At 34.2% G+C, this 22,785-nt stretch overlaps 1 protein-coding gene across 5 annotated transcripts in view; it reads left to right on the top strand.

The window, feature by feature from the left end:
* The window catches only part of KIF2A (kinesin family member 2A), a 74,016-nt gene that overhangs the window by 33,992 nt on the left and 17,239 nt on the right, over nucleotides 1–22,785 (top strand). For 3 of the 5 annotated variants that reach the window (XM_025892325.2, XM_025892328.2, XM_073905427.1), the window contains exons 2-15: nucleotides 6,849–6,943; nucleotides 7,460–7,579; nucleotides 9,398–9,452; nucleotides 11,093–11,215; nucleotides 11,789–11,889; nucleotides 13,900–13,995; nucleotides 15,484–15,538; nucleotides 15,928–16,090; nucleotides 18,580–18,670; nucleotides 18,799–18,862; nucleotides 19,989–20,080; nucleotides 20,413–20,555; nucleotides 20,934–21,138; nucleotides 22,050–22,160. In XM_025892325.2, coding sequence (XP_025748110.1) covers nucleotides 6,849–6,943; nucleotides 7,460–7,579; nucleotides 9,398–9,452; nucleotides 11,093–11,215; nucleotides 11,789–11,889; nucleotides 13,900–13,995; nucleotides 15,484–15,538; nucleotides 15,928–16,090; nucleotides 18,580–18,670; nucleotides 18,799–18,862; nucleotides 19,989–20,080; nucleotides 20,413–20,555; nucleotides 20,934–21,138; nucleotides 22,050–22,160 — 1,514 coding nt within the window. The remainder of the gene's footprint in view (nucleotides 1–6,848; nucleotides 6,944–7,459; nucleotides 7,580–9,397; nucleotides 9,453–11,092; nucleotides 11,216–11,788; nucleotides 11,890–13,899; nucleotides 13,996–15,483; nucleotides 15,539–15,927; nucleotides 16,091–18,579; nucleotides 18,671–18,798; nucleotides 18,863–19,988; nucleotides 20,081–20,412; nucleotides 20,556–20,933; nucleotides 21,139–22,049; nucleotides 22,161–22,785) is intronic. The other 2 variants (XM_025892326.2, XM_073905426.1) reach the window with 1 other exon arrangement.

Here is a 22,785-nt window from a genome sequence, read left to right as displayed (position 1 = left end):
TGAGTTTTGGCATATACAAATTTATATATTTTCCCGTATAAACATTGGCCACGGTATCTTGCACGGAAAGATAAGTATGTTTTGTGAAGTTTGGGTATTAAAAATGAAGAGGTGTTCTACAGGGAAAATGGAGAGAGAGATTCTGCAGAATTTGCCTGTACTTCCCAAAACTTTCCAAGTAATTTTTTTACTTCCCTTTAAAAGATGACATTGTCTACACTGTAATTTTTCTTTACAAGTAATTGAAATAAAGCTGAAAACTTCTAAATCTCTTGAGTTTTGAGATTGTAACAGTCATAATTTAATTAACAATTTTATATGATTGTGTGAACTTACAGTTTTCAAATCTGACTCCCATTATTTATGAATGTGATGTATAGAATTAAAGATGGATTGGGATGTCTGGTCAAAATAGGACAATGAAGTTTATGTGTTGACGTCTTTCTGCCCCAGATACATAAGAGAAAACCAAAAGGCATAGCTGAGCTCAAGAACAAGGTATTATGGTGGAGCAGAAACAGATCAGAAATACTAAGGGATGGTGGGGCTATTCAGGCAAGGGTGGCAAAAGTTTAATTCCTGTAGGAAGATGGGGACACTTTAAAAACACACACACAGGGCGCCTGGGTGGCTCAGATAGTTAAGCGTCTGCCTTTGGCTCAGGTCACGATCCCAGGGTTCTGGGATCGAGCCCCGCATTGGGCTCTCTGCTCGGCGGGAAGCCTGCTTCTCCCTCTCCTACTCCCCCTGCTTGTGTTCCCTCTCTCACTGCCTCTCTCTCTGTCAAATAAATAAATGAAATCTTTAAAAATTAAATAAATAAAATAAAAACACATACACAATTAGTCAAGTTCACTGTTTGAAGATAAATACTGGTGTGGCTCCTCTTTAAAGAGGAGCTTCTTGGAGCTAGGTTTATAGAAAATTTTCCTCCAAGGGAGGCAGTCCAATATGATTGAGGTAGATATACAGGGCTGATATTCAGCCACTGTACAGTGGGGAAGTCATACCAGTTACTTGTAACTTTATTCTCACTGGTCAGGTGCTTCACCTTTGGAAGTCATAACAGGATACCTAGAAAACGTCCATGTGTTTGGAATTTGAAAAACACTTTTAGATGACTCATGAGTCAGAGATTCATAAAATTAGGAAATAGTTTCAACTCAACAAGAACAAAAATACTAAATATAAAAATGTGTGAGATGCTGCTAAAGCAGTTCTTGGAGAGAAAAGTGTAGCTTTAACTGCTTATCAGGAAAAAAAAGGAATAAAGATGAATAAGCTAAGCATCCGTCTGAGGAATTTGAGAAAAAAATGACCCAGCAAAGTATGCCCAAAGTAAAGAAAAGAATGATAAGAGCAGTAATTAAGTATTTAATAACAAAGGGCTCAACAAAAGCAAGTGTTGTTCTTGGAAAAGACAAAATTGACAAATCTGATACAAGGTTTGCCAAGAAAAAAGGTTGAAAAATTACAAATGAGAAAGTGATTATGGTTACAAATGCTACAGGCTTTCAGCATAATTATGAACAACTTTATGCCCAAAATGTGAAAACTTAAATAGATCTCCTAGAAAAACAGAATTATCAAAACAGTCATGAATAGAAAACTATAATAATCTTATAATTGTTAAGAAAATTGAATCTTTTCACAAATAAAACTCTAAGCCAAGATGGTTTTAACCAATGCATACCAGACACTCAAGGTTTAAATAATTCTAATTTTACACTATTCCAGAATAAGGTTGATAAGAGAAAGGAAAACTGATGGCACATATTACTCTTGGTCAATGATTTAAAAATCTAGAACAAAATATTTAATGCTGTTCCAACTAGAATCCTAACAGGGTTTTTGAAAAAATTATTAGTTTATTTGATTTTTGGAACTTGACAAGATGGTTCTATAATTTATACAGACATGCAAAAGGCTAAGAAGATCAAAGAACCTCTTAAGAACAAATAGGTGGAAAAGCTTATTTTACCAGCTAGCAAGACTTACTGCAAAGCTATAATAATAAGACAGTGTAATTTTGGCTCAAGGATAAAAAAAATATGCTGATGCATGTGTGCTTGAAATTTGACAGGTCATAGTGCAGATAGGTAGGAGAGAAGGAATGACCTTTCAGGAAGTGGCACTGGATTAATTTGTTTTTCATGGTGGGAGGCGGGGGAAATGGGAATTGTGTTACCCTGCCCAAAAACCAAAATGACAGTGGATTGCAGTCTTGAATATAAAAGACTTTGTAAAGTCTGTTTTTAAAAAATATTTACTTATTTGAAAGAGAGCAGGGGGGAGGGGAAGAAGGAGAGGGAGAGCTAGAGAATCTCATGTACACTCCCTGCTGAGCATAGAGCTCTTGGGGCTCCATCTCACCACCCAGAGATCATGACCTGAGTGGAAATCAAGAGTCAGAAGCTAAACCTACTGAGCCACCCAGGCACCCCAAGACTTTGTAAAACTTTGGAAGAAAATGTCAGAACCTATTGCAATGACCTGAGTGTCAGGAAGAATTTTAGGGCATAAAAAGCTGTAATTGAGACATATATATTTGATTACATTAAAGTTAATAAATTGAAATTCATCAAAAGATATCATAAAATGGAAAGATAAGCCCCAAATTCAGAGAACATATTTGCGACACGTGTAACAGAAGATTAATACCAAGAGTATATGGGGAATTTCTTCAGAGAAGTGGAAGAAGAAAACAGTCAAAAGGTCCAAATGGCCAGCAGACACAGAAATAGGCACAGCCTCATTAAGTCAGAGAAAGTAGAATCACAGTGTGATATTATTAAATCTGACAAATACTAAGCATCATGTGGATGTGAAGTAATTGTTGGATACAAATCATTATAGGTCCTGCCACTCTGGAAAACATTGTGGCACTAACTAGAAAAGTTACAGACCTGTGTACTCTATATTTCTTACACATCCTAGAGAAATTCTTGCATATTTTTATGAGTATTCATGTATAAGAATGCCTACAGCACCTATGTTCCTAATAGCAAAAACATGAAAACACATGTCCATCAACAGAGTAGGTAGGTTTTGGCATATTCATATGTAGTGAAAATAAGTGAACTGCGCTTATTTACAACAACATAAATGAATCTTGGGGGAAATAGTGTTGCATGACAGAAACGAGTATTAAAGTAGTGTCAGTCCATTTATACAGCTTAAGAATAGGTAGGCTGTTCAGGTATTTTTTTGAGTGTTACATTTGTAGGTGGTAAAACTATAAAGAAAAGCCACAGTATGATTATCTCAAATATATAGGATACTGGTTACTAGTGATGGTGGGGAAAAAGAGAGAAGGGAATATGGTAAAAAAATTTTAAGAATTAAAAAGAAAAAAGAGGGAAATTCACTTAGGGAGGGCGGCATATGGAGTTTCAAAGGTATTGCTTGTTTGTTTCTTTCTTTTTAAAGATTTATTTTTAAGTTATCTCTACACCCAACGTGGGGCTTGAACCCACAACCCCGAGATCAGGAGTTGCATGCTCCACCAACTGAACCAGCCAGGTGCCCCTCAGAGGTATTGTTTCTTAACCTGACTGGTGGTGGATACACAGGTGTATGCTGCTCTCTCTCTCTCTTTTTTTTTAATGTAGAAGTGTATATGATATAATTTACAATAAAGTAAAGGGGTATCGGAGAGTCAAAGGACAATGAATTAGTGAGGTTGGAATACAGAATTTTCTCAAACCAGAGAAATGGGATGCTTTGGAAAAAAAATATTTTTTATTACAATTAAAAATGAGAAATTTTAGTATCTCACTTGAACTATATATAAAACAATGCTTTCTAAAAAACCTTTAGGGACTCCTGGGTGGCTGAGTCAGTTAAGCATCTGCCTTCGGCTCAGGTCATTATCCCAGGGTCCTGGGGTCGAGTCCCGCATTGGGCTCCCTGCTCAGCGTGGAGCCTGCTTCTCCCTCTGCCTGCCACTCCCCCTGCTTGTGCTCTCTCTCTGACAAATAAATAAAATCCTTAAAAAAAAAAAGATAAATAAACCTTTAAAGTCATACTGGGTAAAGTTAGACTTAAAACATTTTTTTAGAGACAGCTTTTGATAAAAATAATCAAAACCCCATACTGCAGGTATTTCTGGTTATCTCACCCATCAGCAAAAAAGCAAACACGACTTGATTCATTCATTCAGCACTGGTCTTTATTCATTTCTTGTTATTGGAATTTCATATTTCTTTCTTCCTGTTGGCTAAGTAAACTGGACCATGGTAGAGATAAGCCAACATTTTCTCAGGTCTGCCTTTCTAAACCTCTAGAGCTTATTTTTAACTAATGGATCAGTTGCTTTTGACTTTGCTAACTTGTGGCTTAAGGTTTTCTGGTGTCTGCATTGGTAATTGAACTTCTGGAGGTACCACTGTTAAGGTTTGCTGGTAATGGGTTTTGAAAAGAAAATCTTGATTTTCTTTATCCTCTTTGTTGCTCATGTCTCTAGGCTGTCTTTGGAGGTTAAGGTCCCTGTGAGATAGGTCTTGTAGTCTACTCCTTCCCAAGGGAAGTTGGAATGTTGTAGTAGATGCTTAACAGTAGGAATGTGGTATTGGTCTTGCTTTTGCAACATGATATGCTTTTCCTCATTCTCATTATCATGGTAATTCTGTTGGTAATTGCATGGAGACCCCTTATTTCTCCTCTTCAACCTCAACTACAGCCTTTCCATTTCCTGCTGAAAGTTATTCTTTATGGTAGTCTAGTGTTTAAGTACATCTTCTTTGGAGTCATTTCCTATTGATGAAATCATATCAATGTCTTATATTAAAATGCTTTATTTTTCCCAAAACCTTTGCTGCAGTCATCTCGATCCTGGTAGTGGGTGTTGCTATTTAAGGCTGTCAAGGGTGGTAGGTTTGGGAGACAGTAGCTGCTGGTCTTAGCCTCACTACTCATGTTGTAGAGATGGTGATAAATGTGGGGTTTGTTGTTGTTTACCACTGCTGGTAGCTCCTCCTTATATTATAATGCTGCATCAGGGCAGGTCATGGCTCTCTGGGGTCCACTCTTCTGCTACCAATTAAACTCAGTCTCTCTTTTTTTCATATCCTGTTGCATGTATCTGTGTAGATACACTGCTTGGATCTCGCTTTAAGGAACTCAGCCACTCTTTCAGCTCCAGGGAGTACATTTAGTTCATAGCCTCTGGGTATTAATACCTTTAGGCTCCTTAGATTTTGTGCTGAGGCCTTGTGTTTCCTGGGAAACCTCCAGCTAGTGACTGAGCATGGTGTGGATACTAGGGGTATTTCCATTTTGGCCCCGTGTGGGACAGTTCTAATAGGCAGTCTTTGCTTTGGAGCTCCCTGCTGGGTTGGCCAGCACTTTGTCAGATCTGTGTCAGGGTCTGAGTCTCTGTCTGCTCCGTCCTATTTTATGTCCCCTTTCCTTCACAGGTTTCAGATCTATATCACAGTGTGAAAGTTTTCCATGCCTAGTCCTGTTTTACTCCCCCTTTTATCTTTCACAGTAAAACTCTTGTCCTCCTGTCTCAATATCTGCTTCCTGGTGGACCTGACTGACACATATCACTTCAGGTTGTTTACCTTATTTTTGCCCATATCAAATTGCAGTAAATATTACCTAATTTTCCCTTTTTAAAAGCCTCTCCCTTGAATCCTCCCAGTATTTTCCAGCTTATTTCTTTCTACCCCCAACACCCAATTCGCTAATGTCCACTTATCTCAGTAAGTGCCTTATTATTACAATAACATTGTTTGTTTTACATACTATGTAGCTGGGGGGTTGTTTGGGTTTTTTTTAGATATTTAAAGAGGTATAAACTAAAGGTAAATTATTGATGTCCCTAGGATTTCATTCAGGAAATACATATGAAAATTCCGTGTGTTCAGCATTTTATTAAATAATATGTAGATGCGGATCTATAACAAATAGTTTCTATCCTTCTTTGATTAATAAGTGGGTGGGTAAGATGAAAATAAATAAGTAAAAAATACACAAACACTTATAACACTTATTGATCTGCTTCTAGGAATTTGTTGCAAAGAAATAATCTGACAAGTGTATAATGACACATGTGCAATAGTATTCATTGTAGTGTTTATAATAGCAAAAAATTGCACATAACCTAAGTGACCATCAATAGATACGAAGTAAGTTGTAATAAACATAATGGAATATTCTGTAATAATTAAAAATAATTACTTAGTACTACGGTTATTAACAAGTAACATCCACAGTCTGTTAAGAGAGGGAAAACAAGTTAATACATTAGATATAAGGTCCTCTGTCTACAGATGGTAAGTACTAGGTAGCTGCCAGAGAAGGTAAGGTATAGAATAGGTCTGGATAGGCAGCATGCAGAAAGACAATATGTTAGATTACATTTTCCAACCTTTTTGGACTTAGAACCCTTTTCTCAATCTTATAAAAATAATGTCAATTTGTATAATATATGATAGTGGTTTTTACATAGAAAGTTTTATATTAGTATAAAAAATTGGTTTTTGAATTTTTGTTTTGTTCTACAGTCAGTGTCAGCTCATAATAAGGAAACTTTGTAATGATTAGAACTATATAGTGGTATAAAATTTCAGACATTCTCTGCCATTGTGTAACCATTTTCCATGTTTGTTGAAAATACACTTTCAGTCTAATCCAGTTTCTTGAGTTCTGGTCTTGACAGCACATTGATTAATGATTGCATGGACAAAGTTCATTCCCTAATTGTGTGAGAGTGTGGAAATCCCTCGTAAGAAAACTAGTATCATGGTCTTCCAAAAGTTTGTAAGTTATAAAACTGTATTTGACATTGTTTAGGAATACCATAATTTATGGATTAAAATGTATATTTTATTGCCACTTAGGCCGAATACATCAAGCAATGGTAACGTCTTTAAATGAAGATAATGAAAGTGTAACTGTTGAATGGATAGAAAATGGAGATACAAAAGGCAAAGAGGTATGATCACTGGGTTAAAATTTTTTTTATTTTTTTTTTTAGATTTCATTTTTAAGTAATCTCTACACACAGCATGGGGCTCAAACCCATAGCCCCAAGATCAAGAGACGCATGCTCCACTGACTGAGCTAGGCGCCCCAATCACTGAGCTAAATTTTATTTCTAGTCCTGCAATCAAGGTTCCAAATATAAAACAAAACTGAAAAGTATATACTTTTTTATATAGTACATGTATTCTTTATCATTTCTAGAAAACCTTTCAAATGATTAAAACATTTCATTCAAAGAAAGGTAGATTCTTCCTGCACGTTGTGTGTTGGGACATATTATCAAGACCACAAAATGCTGTCTTAATAGCTGTCCTAATATGTGGGTTGCAACTGTAGATAATTTTGTTTTTAAGGCAGTACTATTCATGAGGCTGAAATCATTTGACAATCATTGTGTGTAAATTTGTAAAATAAAAGGTTAATTGTCAAAATGTACTCTAAAGATACATGCATTTTTTTAAAACAGATTGACCTTGAGAGCATCTTTTCACTTAACCCTGACCTTGTACCTGATGAAGAAATTGAACCCAGTCCAGAAACACCTCCACCTCCAACATCTTCAGCCAAAGTAAACAAAATTGTAAAGGTTAGTAATGAAAATTTAGAGTTAGGGGTGTGTGGGGTGTGTGTGCGTGTGTATTTTCTGGTTTGAAATGAACAGGCTCTGAAGAGTATATTTTAAGTATTAGTTTGCTTTTTTAAAAAAAAACCTGTAATTCTTTCTGCCACCTACATGCCATGTTTATGCATACATTCTTTCAAGGATTGAGGTTGTCCAGTTCACAGTTACAATAATTATTAGGTAAAATCTTAGAAATTCTTTCCTGATTAGGATTTTTCCTAAGACTAATAGCTCCCCAGGAGATAGGGATGTCAAAACCATTTGCTTGTCAGTGTTTGTTGAGGGAATACATATGACTTAGATAAAGAAAGAATGTTTATTATTCATAATAAATTCCCACTCCAGTAGTCTTTGAAAATAGTAATTCTGCTATTTATGTTTATTAGAGAAAGATGGGAAATGATAGAGTACAGTTTAACTACTTCTGTATTATCTGTGAAGATAAACTTAAGACCATGCTATATATCCTCTCTAACAATTTTATCTTTATAAAAATAAAAGCCATGCCATTTTTATTACTTTAAAAGATAATTCCTCTTCCTTCCTATTGAAATTTCTCACTGTTAAAATTGTGTATTAAAGTGCAGCTCTTTTGAAACCAGGTAGTCACTCACAGTTGTTGAATCTGCAGTTCTGTGTGTTTAGTTCAACAAGCATTTGTTAATTTTTCTACATTGTTGATTTTATCACAAAGATGAATTACATGACTTTAACCCTAGAGGAACTTGATGTCTTACAGGGAAGACATACATCAGTATCCAAATATCATGTGATAGAAGCTTAACAATACCAGCAAAGCATTCTACCTTTTAAATTATGCATGTGAACATAAAGCAGGTTTTCAGTTCATATAATTCAGCATATTGAGTGTCACTGCTTAGACGTCATTAGTTATGACTTGTAGATGGATTGTTTTTCATATTTGGCTTCACAGCTGTGAATGATGATCCTTCTTCGTATGTCATTAACAACCTTTGCTATGCATTAAAATCACTTATAGAATTTTCCTTGTCCACTCCCAGCAGTTCAGTTTTATTTTCTCTAAATTGAGGCCCTCGCATCAATATTCTTTTAATTACTCTTAAAATTACTATCTGATTTAAATGTGCAAATGTTCTCTCTAGCGTTGAGAGCCATGACATTATTTGATACCTTTTTTTCAGGTGAATAAAATGAAGTCTTGGTAAATAAAGGATAGGATCAAAAATTTGCTGCCCTAGTCTATGCAGTTCCAAGTCTTTGAAAGTCTAAAAGTCTTTTAGTATAAATGACAGTGAGCATTATCCCGGTATTTTGATGTTTAATAGTTAGATCGTAGGTTGTCTAAAACCAGTATTTTATTGATTACTCTGACATCCAAAGATGAAATGTAATACATACCTTTGAAATGTATTACATGGTTTTAGCATGGTGGCTAAAACTATACCCTTTACTGAAATAACTTCTCTTTGCTTCAGTTTTCTCATCTATGGAACCAGAATAATAATAGTAATGACCCCATAGGGTTGTTGTGAAGATTGAGTGACTTAATATGAGCAGTGCCTGCCTCGTGCTAATTCTGGAATATTGCATTTTCTGGAGAGGTGGTGGGCAATACTCACATAAAAAACTTGAATACTGATGGCATTAGTAGTAATTATTAGAAGATTATTTATAGTTTTTCTGTTTAGTTTTATATTATGTTTACCTACTTTTGTTTAATTAAAGGAAGCCCAAATTATGATAAATATATGAGGAGTAAAGAGAGAAAGTACAGTGAGCGTTTTTATTTTTCTCTTGCAGAATCGACGGACTGTGGCTTCTATTAAGAATGACCCTCCTCCAAGAGATAACAGAGGTAAACATTTATCTATTAATTTTGTCTATTAACTTTCTAGTATGGCCCCAACAAGGTAAATCAAAGGTGAATATTACCCTTGACACTATTATTCATTTAAACTTTATGTGGCTAATTTGAAGATTGGTATCTTCTTGGTTTCCTAATACAGTAATGTCAATAATAGGGGCGCCTGGGTGGCTCAGTCAGTTAAGTGTCTGTCTTCGGGCTAGGTCATGATCCCTGGGGTCCTGGGATCGAGTCCCACATGGGGCTCCCTGCTCAGGAGGGAGCCTGCTTCTCCACCTGCTTCTCTATGTGCTTCTCCCTCTCCCTCTGCCCCTTCCCCGACTCACGCTCTCTCTCTTTCTCTCTCAAATAAATAAAATCTTGAAAAAAGTCAATAATATAAAAAATGATTTATTAAGGTAAGTGATGAATATGAAACTCTGTTATATGCAATTTTTGATTAATCTCCTTTACCCAATGACTTTGCAGATCTGGGAAGAGTACCATGAGAAAGAGAGGAATGGGGCAGTAGTCAGTTCATTGAGTTCACAGGAGTAAATCTAATCCCATTTTATGTGACTTTCTGGCTAACAGTCTTCCCAAAAGATTCATGGGTAACTTGGGAGTCAGCTAAAGAAAAGTTGAACAGGTACAATTTGCAGTTAATTGCAGGTCTTCCGTGTATTTTCAGCAAGGAAATGTAAAGCACAGTTAATTTCTTTTCTACCCTTCAGCAATTCAGAATTGTAATTTCTGGTGGTGATGTTCCTCTGTACATGGGGCAGGACAGGCAGTAGGTATTAAAAGAGAGCTTGGAGGTAGAGGGAAAGTCCTGCACTTTAAAACTATCCTTCCCTTCAATCTTTTGAAAATTTATATTGCTTTGTAAAATGTGGTGCTTATATTTTACTTCATATTTATTTTTCCACTTTTATAACATATACATTGGGAAATTCTCTGCTGAAGATTTGCATCTTTTGAGGAGCAGAGTGGATTTGGAATTACAGGGAGGGTCAAAGGAGTGTTTTTTACTTTATGTACTTCAGAATTGTGTAAATTTTTCAAAATGACAACGCATTTAAATTTAAAATTTATATTTTGCACACTTAAATATATATATTTTGGGGGGCCCTTTTAAGATTTATTTATTCATTTTAGAGAGAGGGAAAGCTCAAGTGGGGCAGAGGCAAAGAGAGAGGGGGAGAGAGAGAAAGAATCCTCAAGCAGACTCCCTGCTACATGCAGAGCTGGACACGGCTTGATTCCAGGACCCTAAGATCATAAGCTGAGCCGAAATCAAGAGCCAGCCACTCAACTGGCTGAGCCACCCAGACACCCCTGCACACTTATATTTTTTAAATGATTATTAAAAGTCGAGCTTGGCTTTGGTTTTAACATAAATTATTCAAATTGAGTTTTGTAGCTAAAATTACATTGGTGGAACTCAAGTCTCTGCACATATTACCTTGAAAACCTCTTGGCTTGTTAGTTTATTGAACAAAATTGATTATTACATATTCTCTTATACCCACATAAGTAGAAAACTGACAGCTCATAAGTATCAGTTCTTTTGAGATATCTCTGTTCCTTTTACTAGGGTTCACCTTTACTGATTTTCTGTTCTGAATTTAAAATTTTTGTTTCACTTGCAGTGGTTGGTTCTGCACGTGCACGGCCTAGTCAGCTTCCTGAGCAGTCTTCCTCTGCACAACAGAATGGTAGTGTTTCAGATATATCTCCAGTTCAAGCTGCAAAAAAGGAATTTGGACCCCCTTGTATGTAAATCATGTATCGAGGATTCAGTCATTTTAGGCATACATGTATTCTCTCTTGGTCATCCTTAGAAGTCCCCAAATGGTAAAGAGTCTAATTATAAGCTTGATTGCAGATTTCATTTCACCACTGTGGAAGATTTTTTTTTTTGTTACTTTAGTCTGTTAATTGGGTTTTGAAATGTATATTTTGGAGAAAATTTACAAATACAAAATTATAACAATATTTCACTTGCTTTGAATTTAAAATTCTGGTCAGATGATAATTTGACAGATGCTATGGAAGTATTTCTTATACTTCTCAATCCTTTCCAATTCATACATCTGTGATTGTAAACCAAGAGATGACATGTATCAATATGTTAAACTCATTTTTCTTGACTGCTATCTGTATATTGTCCTGTTCCTGGTTTTGTTAAAGCAGCTCATAAGTTCACATAGTTGTTAAAGGCATGCTTTGTCACTGTGTACCGTTTTTTGGGTGTATGTGGTGAAATTATACATAAAATTTTTGAGTGTAAGTACAGTACTGTAAAAAAGACAGCTGAACTTCTACAGCTCATCTTCTTCTTTCAGCACGTAGAAAATCTAATTGTGTGAAAGAAGTAGAGAAATTACAAGAAAAACGAGAAAAAAGAAGACTACAGCAACAAGAACTTAGAGAAAAAAGAGCCCAGGTTTGTAACAGAAACAAATTTTGTTTATGCATGAACTGAAGATGTAGATGGTGTCAGTGAAAGTGATTTGCTTTTGAAAAAGTAGTTGAGGCATTCAATTAAAGATTTCAATATAGTTCCTTTAGTTGAAATCTAAACTGATAATAAGAAATAATATAAACTCTTGTGAAAATATGTTACCGTAACAGATTTTTACTACATGTACTTTTCACGTTTTAGTGGATATGTGTAGCCCTAACATTTGTTCCATTTTGAATAATAATCCATTGTGTTACAATTCTAACGCAGCCATTATACCTTTCAAGAATAATAAGACTTTGACTTTCTGAAAAGATCTAAAAATATATTCAGAAGAATATCTAGTTAAAGTAGATGATTATAAAGTAGACGATTATACTACAAATTTTATTATTGTTTTTCCATGGTTAGTAAATCCAGCATATCACAATGAAAGGGGAAATTCTTTCTGTTTTAATTTATACTAGATATTAAAAGTATATCTCTGTTGTGCCTCTCATGTTTCCTTTAGATGGTAACAAAACTTTTTACTAACAATGGAAAAATTTTATAGAAGACTGGTCTTTTATCTCTATATAGCTCTTCACCTATTAGAAATTCTGTTTCTGTGCATATAATTTCTCATGTGCTTGTATTATATCTATTATATTCTTAGAACTTGTTCCTCTATTAAAACGTCGGGATTGTTTCTTTATTTAGAAGTATATTCAAATGCCCTTAATTGTAAAGATGTTGTGTTATGGAATTAGGAACCAGTATAAAATTCAACTTGAATAAATCAGGTTATATCTTAAAGTGATCTGAGAATGGCCAGTTGGGTTTTGAAATAAGTAAAACACAATACAGATAGATCTACTGATACTTAGCACGGATGCCACCTGGTGTTTCCTGTGGGAACTTCATAATATTTTCATATCTCTTTGTGATCCCTTAATTTTAACTTTACATTCACTTTTTCCATTGACATAGTTGGTGTTGTTTCCTAAAAGAAAGTTAATTGAAAGTAAGTTTAACAGTTTTGAAATTTATATTCAAAGCAAATCTTCACATGGTGCATGAAAAAAATCTAACTTCCTAGAATGTTTAATAATTTATTACTCATGGCTAAGAGAGGCTGTTAACTATTGATACGTGTGTCTTAATCTGAATTTTCTCAGTTTTGAAGCAAAAAAGTAAATTGCAGTCAACATTCAGTAATTTGAATTTTAAAGGTTTCAAAAATTATCTTGTCTTTTGATTCCTTTAAGTCCTGTTCATTTGAGGTGGTTTTACCATGCCTTAGGTTTTTAAATTTTTTTAGCGAGTCAACCAAAACAGAAAATGAACATAAATGAATCTCTATTTTGACTTTGCTGGATAACTGGATTAAGCATGGTGAAGAAAAATCTGATTAAATGAATTTTTGTAGAATTTCAGTTTTTCTAGAGTTCTTTATTGATGTTTAAGATGAGCACTATTTCTTGCTTCATTTTCTAGGATGATTAAGTCATATGTGTAACAGATGAATTTTTGAAATAATTCAAGGGTGGTTTTAATGAGGACTGTTTGGTTTACAGTTAACAGAATGTATGTAGACTAACAGAATTATGTATTTAATATGAAATATGATTACTGGGCATATTTTTAATCCTGAACTCTGAAACTAAATTTTATGATGCCTCTAGTTTGAGTTTGGGCTTGGCAATGACACAATTTCCTGATTGATTGATTGATTGATTGATTGATTTTTTAAAAACTTAAAAGTAAAACAGACACTCCACAACCTATGAATTTAATTTTAATTTGCAAACCATATTTAATTTGCAACAGGGGTAGCTGGGTGGTTCAGACACTTAAGCGTCCGACTCTTGATCTCAGTCAGGATCGTGAGTTCAAGCCTCACATTGGGCTTCATGCTGGGTGTGGAACCTACTTAAAAAACAAAAACATAAATGCAACAATATCCATTATTGTAATGTTAATAAATGATGAATTTTCTCTGTCTCCGTATAGGATGTTGATGCTACAAACCCAAATTATGAAATTATGTGTATGATCAGAGACTTTAGAGGAAGTTTGGATTATAGACCATTAACAACAGCAGATCCTGTAAGATTCTTTGTAAACTATTGTTCTGGAATTTTTTTGTGCTGTAAAAAAACAAAACAAAACATGTTCAGTGCCCACTTAGTACTGGATTTAGCTGTGTAATGTTTTTTTTTTCTTTATAGGTGTACATTCCCCATGTTTTAAGGTGAAAATCAAGAAATCATTCACATTTATGCTTATCTCCCATAATTTGATTTATCAGACATGCTTCCCACAGAGATGTTCTTTTCAAAGCAAAGCCTCTCTGTCTTTGATAGAGCAGAACAGCAGTTAAAGGAATGATGTCAGAAGACCCATTCTCCTTTCTGACCATCACTGAAACTTTTATCCCAGTTCCAAGCTTATTTCCTCTTTGATTTGGGCTATAAATTCCCACTATCAAACTAATTTACTATTAGTTAATTTGTTATTTTTAAATAAATGTTAGTCTGGCTTTTTAACAGTAAGTGATGGCTGTTGAGGACCATACTAGACCAGAAATCTCGTGCTCAAAACATATTCTGCTTCCCTATTACTCAACTACTTTCCTCTTAAAGAATGAGAATTTTTTGGACAGGGATTATTTTGTGAGTAATTGATACTTAAGAAAAATAATCCATCTGACCTAGCATATACAACCTTGGGTAGATAAAATACATTTGTGTCAGGCTGATGTATTGTTTAGGATTTCAGAGTTGTTGTTCATAATACTTGTGTGTATAGTTTAGTCCTTGCTACCCTACATGTATTTAATCTACTACATCTGATTGGCAAACTTTTTCTTAAAAGGCCCGGATAGTAAATAATTCCGGCTTTGTGAACCATATGGTCTTCATCACAAGTAATCAATTTTGCCTTTGTAGTTTGAAAGCAGTGATAGGTGATATGTGAACAAATGAGTGCAACTGTGTCATTAAAACTGTACAAAAGCAGGTAGTGGGCTGGATTAGGCCCGCAGACCATATTTTGCCAATCCCCGTGTTATAGATTTATTATTAAAAGGTATTGGGAGCATAAATTTTATGAAAAAAATGTTAATGTATAAGAATTGGCTATTATAAAATTGTTGGAGTTATTTTGCTCACCAATAATCTGAGAATTGCATTTCTTGCTATTCTTAGTTATCTTTGTCAACACCTTTCCCTTTAATCAACCTGACAGTACACTACTTGGTAGGAAATTTTGCTTTTGTTATATGCAGCATATATTGAAGTAAGGCAGCTTCTTAATGTGAACCTTATGCTACTAATAGGAACAGTAGAGGCCTCTACGAGTTATTTCCTAATTGTTTACCAAATAACAAAATGAGTAATTTTCCATTATGCTCAGAATTTTAGAAATCATGGTCTTTTAACTATTAAAATTTGTACATCCTAATTTGTTTTTTAAGTTTATCCTATTTATGCAATGCATAAATTTCTAAAATCTCTGTAGGAAATATTGCATAACTGACTTTTCAGTGTTTTATATAACACTGATAAATATTGAAATAAAATATTTTATTTCTAGATTGATGAACATAGGATATGTGTTTGTGTAAGAAAACGACCACTCAATAAAAAAGGTATGACGCTTTTTGAACTCTTAATGAAAGGTTGATTTTGTCCAGTTGGTATTTATTTTCATGATAGCAGAAATTAAATTCGTTTGGAAGAGTTAAATATAAATCATTTTATTTGTACATAATCATTATGCAGATTTCTTTGGTTAGATCTGCTGATTTGTTATTACTCTATGAGTCATTCCATTTCTGGTTCTTGCTTCACATAAATTTTGATGGTATTTTTTTTTTACTTGGTTGTTGAAATATGTCTTCTTGAATGGCATATTTATGAGATTTATATTTATAGAATTAATACTTCTATTAAAATTCTTACTACTTTTTTAGAAAGTACTTATTACATTGAAATGCTATGAAAATTACTGGGCATTAATTTTCATTTATTCTTTTAGAAACTCAAATGAAAGATCTTGATGTAATCACAATCCCTAGTAAAGATGTTGTGATGGTACATGAACCAAAACAAAAAGTAGATTTAACAAGGTACCTAGAAAACCAAACATTTCGTTTTGATTATGCCTTTGATGACTCAGCTCCTAATGAAATGGTTTACAGGTAGGTAAATTTGTTTTAAATAACAATTTTGTTCTTATGCTGTATATTTATCACCACCCTGAACCTTGCATTGATCTTGGCATATCTCTCCAAAAGTGGCAATATGCTTTTTTATTTTGAGTTTAAACAAAGGTTATGGTATAAACACAATAATGAGTATTACTATTTGTTCTCTTTAGTGTTACCCCAAAATCATAGTTTTTATTACTAATATACACATATCTCATACATTTTATATATATATGGATAGGAAATTTCTGGAGAATGTAGGCATTTTCTGTAGTTCTAGGAATTTGATGTACTTAGAAGGGGACTTTTACTTTTTGCTTTTTAATCTCTGTTTTAGTAAAGAAATTTGGAATATTTGTTATATCCTTAAGTTTCTAAACCTTTATTTCACATGTCACCACCATTTAAGGCAAAAAGGAAAAAAGGTCTGTAAACCTACTTGCATTTGCCAAGTTTTTATCATCTTTGAGCATTGGGATAGTTGTAATACATGAAATTCTATATGTTCACTTACTCAACTTATAAATAATTCAAACTTTACAAGTATTACACATTGATATCCCAAAGTTGAATGCCAAATTTAGATTTTCATACATAGTTTGTAAACATTGCCTTCTAATTATAACAGGTCAGTTTTAACAGCGTGCTATTTTAGTCTATATAGGACTGTCTTGGCAGTTACTTGAATGCTTTTTCATTGCCTTTTCATTTTATAAATATGGCTGGAAAACAAAAAGAGTTAATAAGAGTCCTAAGAATTGAAGACTTATTAATGAAATATTGAGATCAGCTCCATTGGGCTTAAGCCAGTAAACTGGGAGTTCAGTTGTAAAGAAAGAGAAAATTAAAGGAAGTGTGAATGCTAAATGGTATTATGAAGAATTTGTTTTAAAAGGGAACTATTAATATAAATTGTGTATTTTTTTTACCCGAGAATAGAGTCCCTTTCTTACCCCTACTCCCTTCTCTACTTCCACTCCTGCTTCATAAAATAGTCTGACTTTATAATTATAAGGTATGTTTCTCTGAATATGCTAGATTTAGTAAACATTCTGTTTTACCTTATATATATGCTTCTTAACTTTACCAATATTGATGCTATCCCCTTTATTTAGCTTTGAGGAAATTCGAGGTAGGCCTTTTTTTGTCTAATCACTCTGCAGACTCATTCTCTACTTCCGTTTGACTACTTTTTCCTGCTCCTTTTGTTCTGTACCTTTTTCAGTTGTTCCTTTAAAAAAATTCAGCAAAACTGTATAAAATGTTCCGCATACATTATTTGAAGCCTATATAAAAAAAAGAAAGATTTGTTTCCACAAACTGAGGGTTGCTGGAGTGGTGGGGGGTGGGAGGGATGGGGTGGCTGGGTGATGGACATTGGGGAGGGGATGTGCTATGGTGAGCGCTGTGAATTGTGCAAGACTGTTGAATCACAGATCTGTACTTCTGAAACAAATAATGCAATATATGTTAAAAAAAAGAAGATAGTAGGAAGGGAGAAATGAAGGGGGGTAAATCAGTGGGGGAGAGGAACCATGAGAGACTATGGTCTCTGAGAAACAAACTGAGGGTTCTAGAGGGGAGGGGGTGGGGGCATGGGTTAGCCTGGTGATGGGTATTAAAGAGGGCACGTTCTGCATGGAGCACTGGGTGTTATACGCAAACAATGAATCATGGAACACTACATCAAAAACTAATGATGTAATGTATGGTGATTAACATAACATAATAAAATTAAAAAATTAAAAAAAATTTGTTTCCCATTACAGTTTTTAGAGCTCTGCCCAGTGAAGTATTTCTTATCCCTCCTTTTAATTTTAACTCTAGAAGTGATTACAATAATAGATTTAAAAATAATAATAATTCAAGCCATAATATTTTTGCATCCTTCTCCTGAACTAAGACTATCAACTCCAAGCTCAGTGTCTTATAAGTATAATTTATATTTACTTAGCTACATTCACTTTTCTACTTGGGTAGATGGCCTTAAGATAATATTTTTATAGTTTTTTTTTTCTCTATTGAGATTATCACTCTTTTGATTTGATTTCTGTTAAAACTTTTAATCCTGGTGGTGTGGGTTTTTTGGTTGGTTGTTTGGTTTTTTGCTTTTCATTGTATAAACCTTACTTTTGCCTAATATAATTTTTTGTTGTTATTTTTTAAAACTTTCATATTGTCTTCTATGTACACATGTCTTAGCTCAGTTACTTCCTTTTTCTTCTTTCTTTTTTTTGGTCCATTGTGACCATCGTTTATTATGGAATTAGTTGAAATTATGCTTTAAATAGCTTTAAGCAATTTTAGGATAAGATTTAAAAATTTTAACAAATCAGTGAGCTCAGTTGTAGTCTGACAGTTGAGCCCATTGATTTGTTAAAAATATTGGTATGAGTTTTGTTTATTAATAAGACTTGGTATTTTATTTACTTAATTTAAATATTGATGGCACATTCTGACTAGTGCATTCTAATTTTAAGGTTTACAGCTAGACCACTAGTGGAAACTATATTTGAAAGGGGAATGGCTACATGCTTTGCTTATGGGCAGACTGGGAGTGGAAAAACTCATGTGAGTAATTCATTAGTTACATCCTCCTATACAGCTTGTTTATTTTCCTTATGGCTTAATTCTAAGACCTAAATTCTTAAGATTTATTCCTGAATAATATCTATTATTATTTCCTTTTTAACCTGTAGACTATGGGAGGTGACTTTTCTGGAAAGAACCAAGATTGTTCTAAAGGAATTTATGCATTAGCAGGTAACTTGTCTTTTTGTATATCATTTGTACTATTCTTGAATATTACTCAGGTGGCTTTGAAATAAAACTTGGAAATATTGTTCAGGACTTTCAGGGTAACCGTAAAGTTAAATTTGTATGTTATGTCAATTTTAGGTTGTTAGACCACTTGAAAAGAATTGTGAGATTAAGCTTTTGGGACAGGAATCTTGGTTATATTTGTGTCATTTTAATCTGGCATATTATTGGAGCTTAGTATTTGTCGTTGAATAGCTGTTGTGTGAAAAGCTTCTGTTTGGTGTGGTTATGGGAATAACCTTGCTATGACCGCCTATAATTTTATGTTATTTATAAGAATAAGTTGGGGTGCCTGGGTGGCTCAGTCGTTAAGCGTCTGCCTTCGGCTCAGGTCATGATCCCGGGGGTCTTGGGATCGAGCCCCGCATCGGGCTCCCTGCTCAGTGGGAAGCCTGCTTCTCCCTCTCCCATCTCCCTGCTTGTGTTCCCTCTCTTACTGTGTCTCTCTCTGTCAAATGAATAAATAAAATCTTAAAAAAAAAAAAGTAGTAGCATTCTTTTATTGAATATGAAAGAGAGTGGCATCTATACTTGTGTAAAAAAACTATTACTTTTTTTTGTAAAATTAATGTTTACTTTAGTCTTCATTTTTTTTATTGACGCTGTCATTCTAGGTAAAGATAAACTGATTCCTCTAAATAGAGAACATTTGAATTGCTTTTTTTTTTTAAGATTTTATTTATTTATTCATGAGAGACAGAGCGAGAGAGGCAGAGGGAGAAGCAGGCTCCTGGGATCCTGATCATGACCTGAGTTGAAGGCAGATGCTTAACTGCCTGAGCCACCCAGACACCCTGAATTGCTTTTTAAAGATAGTATTTGCAGGGTGCCTGGGTGGCTCAGTCATTTAAGCATCTGCTCAGGTCGTGATCTCAGGGTGCTGGGATCAAGCCCCGCATCAGACTCCCTGCTCAGCAGGAAGTCTGCTTCTCCCTCTCCTTCTGCCCCTCTCCCCTGTTCATGCTCTCTCTCTCTCCCTCTCTCTCTCAAATTAAATAAAATCTTTTTTTAAAAAAAAGGTAGTATTTAAAAGTCTTAACACATTTTCTCCATATGAAATTCTTGACAGCTCGAGATGTCTTTTTAATGTTAAAGAAGCCAAACTATAAGAAGTTAGAACTTCAAGTATATGCAACCTTTTTTGAAATTTATAGTGGAAAGGTAAGTGGAAACTTAAAAAAAAAACGGGTGTTAAATTGTGGTTTAATATATATATAACATAAAATTTAACACTTTACCCATTTTTTTGTGTACAAGTTCACTGGCATTAACTACATTCATGTTGTGCAGCCATTGCACCACATATTTTTATATGTATTAGAATATTATGTTAGTATTTTGTTGAGATTTTTAAAAATTCCCTTTGAAAGTCTCAGCTTCAGTATTGAGCATTATTGTAATTTTCTGAAATAATTTTTGGACTCCGATTCATTTTTATAGAACTGAGTCTTTTCCTTTAAAGCTAGTTTTCTAATTTTTTTTTTTTTAAACAGGTGTTTGACTTGCTAAACAGGAAAACAAAATTAAGAGTGCTAGAAGATGGAAAACAGCAGGTTCAAGTGGTGGGATTACAGGAACGGGAGGTCAAATGTGTTGAAGATGTACTGAAACTCATTGACATAGGTAACAGTTGCAGGTAAATTTCATTTTAACAAAGAAAGAGAAAATTAATTTCTTAATCAGTTTTAGATAATTTGGGTATCTAAACAAAGCAAAGGTGTTACTTAATGCATCTTGATAGTAAAAATTTGTTCATAAAAACATTTACTGTTACATATAACTTTGAGTGATATCTACTATATTGATAATCATACTACAAATATACTAGAAGTATGCCAGATTAAAGTGTATGAATCTGGCTATGTTGAAGTGTTTTAAGTTAGATTGTCCCTTTTGTATTTAAATGATGAAAGCTCGATAGTTTTTTGCGGGTTCTTTGATGAAATACTGTGGTTTACAACATAAAAAAACTTAAGTTTTTTTGGTATCTAAAATAACCTTAATCACATTGTAGAACATCCGGTCAAACATCTGCAAATGCACATTCATCTCGGAGCCATGCGGTGTTTCAGATTATTCTTAGAAGGAAAGGAAAACTACATGGCAAATTTTCTCTCATTGATTTGGCTGGAAATGAACGAGGAGCTGATACTTCCAGTGCAGACAGGCAAACCAGGCTTGAAGGTGCTGAAATTAATAAAAGCCTTTTAGCACTCAAGGTAAATAACATGTATTTAATTGTGAAAAATCTTTTGCTTTTGACTTTAATTTTGTTTAGAGTAGCTACAAAATCATAGTACATGTAACATTTAGTAAGGAAGAGAGGTTATTAAAATTTATTTATGTTTACAGTTATTGATTTATATTATACCCAGGAACTTTCTTCACACATACTCATTTTTTTTTTGAGTGAATAAAGGATCTAAGATTCCACAGGGCTTTAATTAGTCATATTATCTTAGAGGAAGGCAAGGAACCACAAAACTCAGCTAGGAAATACTGTCTCAGAAAAATGTAGAATGACGAATATTCTATCCCTTCCTTGAATAGAAAAAGGATTGGGGGCGCCTGGGTGGCTCAGTTAGTTAAGCGTCTGCCTTCAGCACAGGTCATGATCTTTGGTGGTCCTGGGATCGGGTCCTGGGATGGAGTCCCACATCAGGCTCCCTGCTCAGGGGGGAGTCTGCTTCTCCCTCTCTCCCCACCTTGCTTGTGCTCTCTCCCTCTCTCTCTCTCAAATAAGTAAATAAAATGTTTTTTTTTTAAAAAAAAAAAAGGAAAGGAAGGATTGGCAAGACTACAAGAAAACATTCTGTGTTTTTTCTTTTGTCATGCCACTTTCAAAGTTTAGCCTTATATCCTCCTATCTATTACTTCTAAATACTAGTCAGAGTCTCCAAAAGAATCTTTTGGAATAATAAGTACTTTGTTGTTGTTGTTACTGTTTTTAATTTCATTTTCTTAGGCTTTATGAGACCATCTTTAGTATGCTGTAAACCTGTTAGTAGGATTTCCAGAGCCAATCAGATCTTAAATGTTAGAGTTATAATGAAAGGTCTTTTAAATATATTAATTAAGATTACTCTATATAAGGACCCTAATCTGTGAAACTTGCTTTCTTAATTTTCAGGAGTGCATCAGAGCCTTAGGTAGAAATAAACCTCATACTCCTTTCAGAGCAAGTAAGCTCACTCAGGTGTTAAGAGATTCATTCATAGGTGAAAATTCTCGTACCTGCATGGTAAGTTTATGTTTGTTTATTTGTTTTGTTTTAACCCTGAATAATGAGTAACTCACAATATCTATGGAAAGATTATAATGCACATTAATAACAATCATTTAAATCCTTCTATTGTGAGAGATACAGTGATACTTAAGATGTGGTCCCTGCCAGTCTGATAGAGAGGATTATATTGCAGTTATAATGCATTCTACTAATTCCAACATCTCTGAGTCTTCTTGAGGTTGGTCTTCATTGATTTTTATTTTCCTTGCATATGGTTCACACTTTTCCTTTTCTTAGTATGTCTAGTAAAATTGGTTTATATAATTTTTATTATGAATAAATACTTATATAGACACTCTGGATTGTCTTATGTTCTAAAGATTATTGATTTTTTGTTGTTGTTTTAGCAAGAAGTGAACTTAACTTATTTCAGACTCTTGTCTCCCTTGCTTTGGGCAGCAGCTGAAATTGAAAACTGTTCTTTTAGACTTAGCTATGTTACTTGGAGTAAGCCTTATGTATGCCCGGTTCAGGAGTCAGCCAGAGATTTGGGCAGTTTATATGTACAATTTTTGGTTGCCAAGATTACCTTCCTCCATGATTATCTTTTCTGGGACAAACCTTACTTTCTAGCTGCTTT

This window comes from Callorhinus ursinus, unplaced genomic scaffold (genome assembly GCF_003265705.2).
Source record: "Callorhinus ursinus isolate GAN/ISIS: 27379988/994484 unplaced genomic scaffold, GSC_fseal_2.0 scaffold23, whole genome shotgun sequence".
NCBI classification, from domain to species: Eukaryota; Metazoa; Chordata; class Mammalia; order Carnivora; family Otariidae; genus Callorhinus; species Callorhinus ursinus.
The sequence above is the reverse complement of the archived record's forward strand: the minus strand, read 5'-3'. Positions and strand labels throughout refer to the sequence as shown.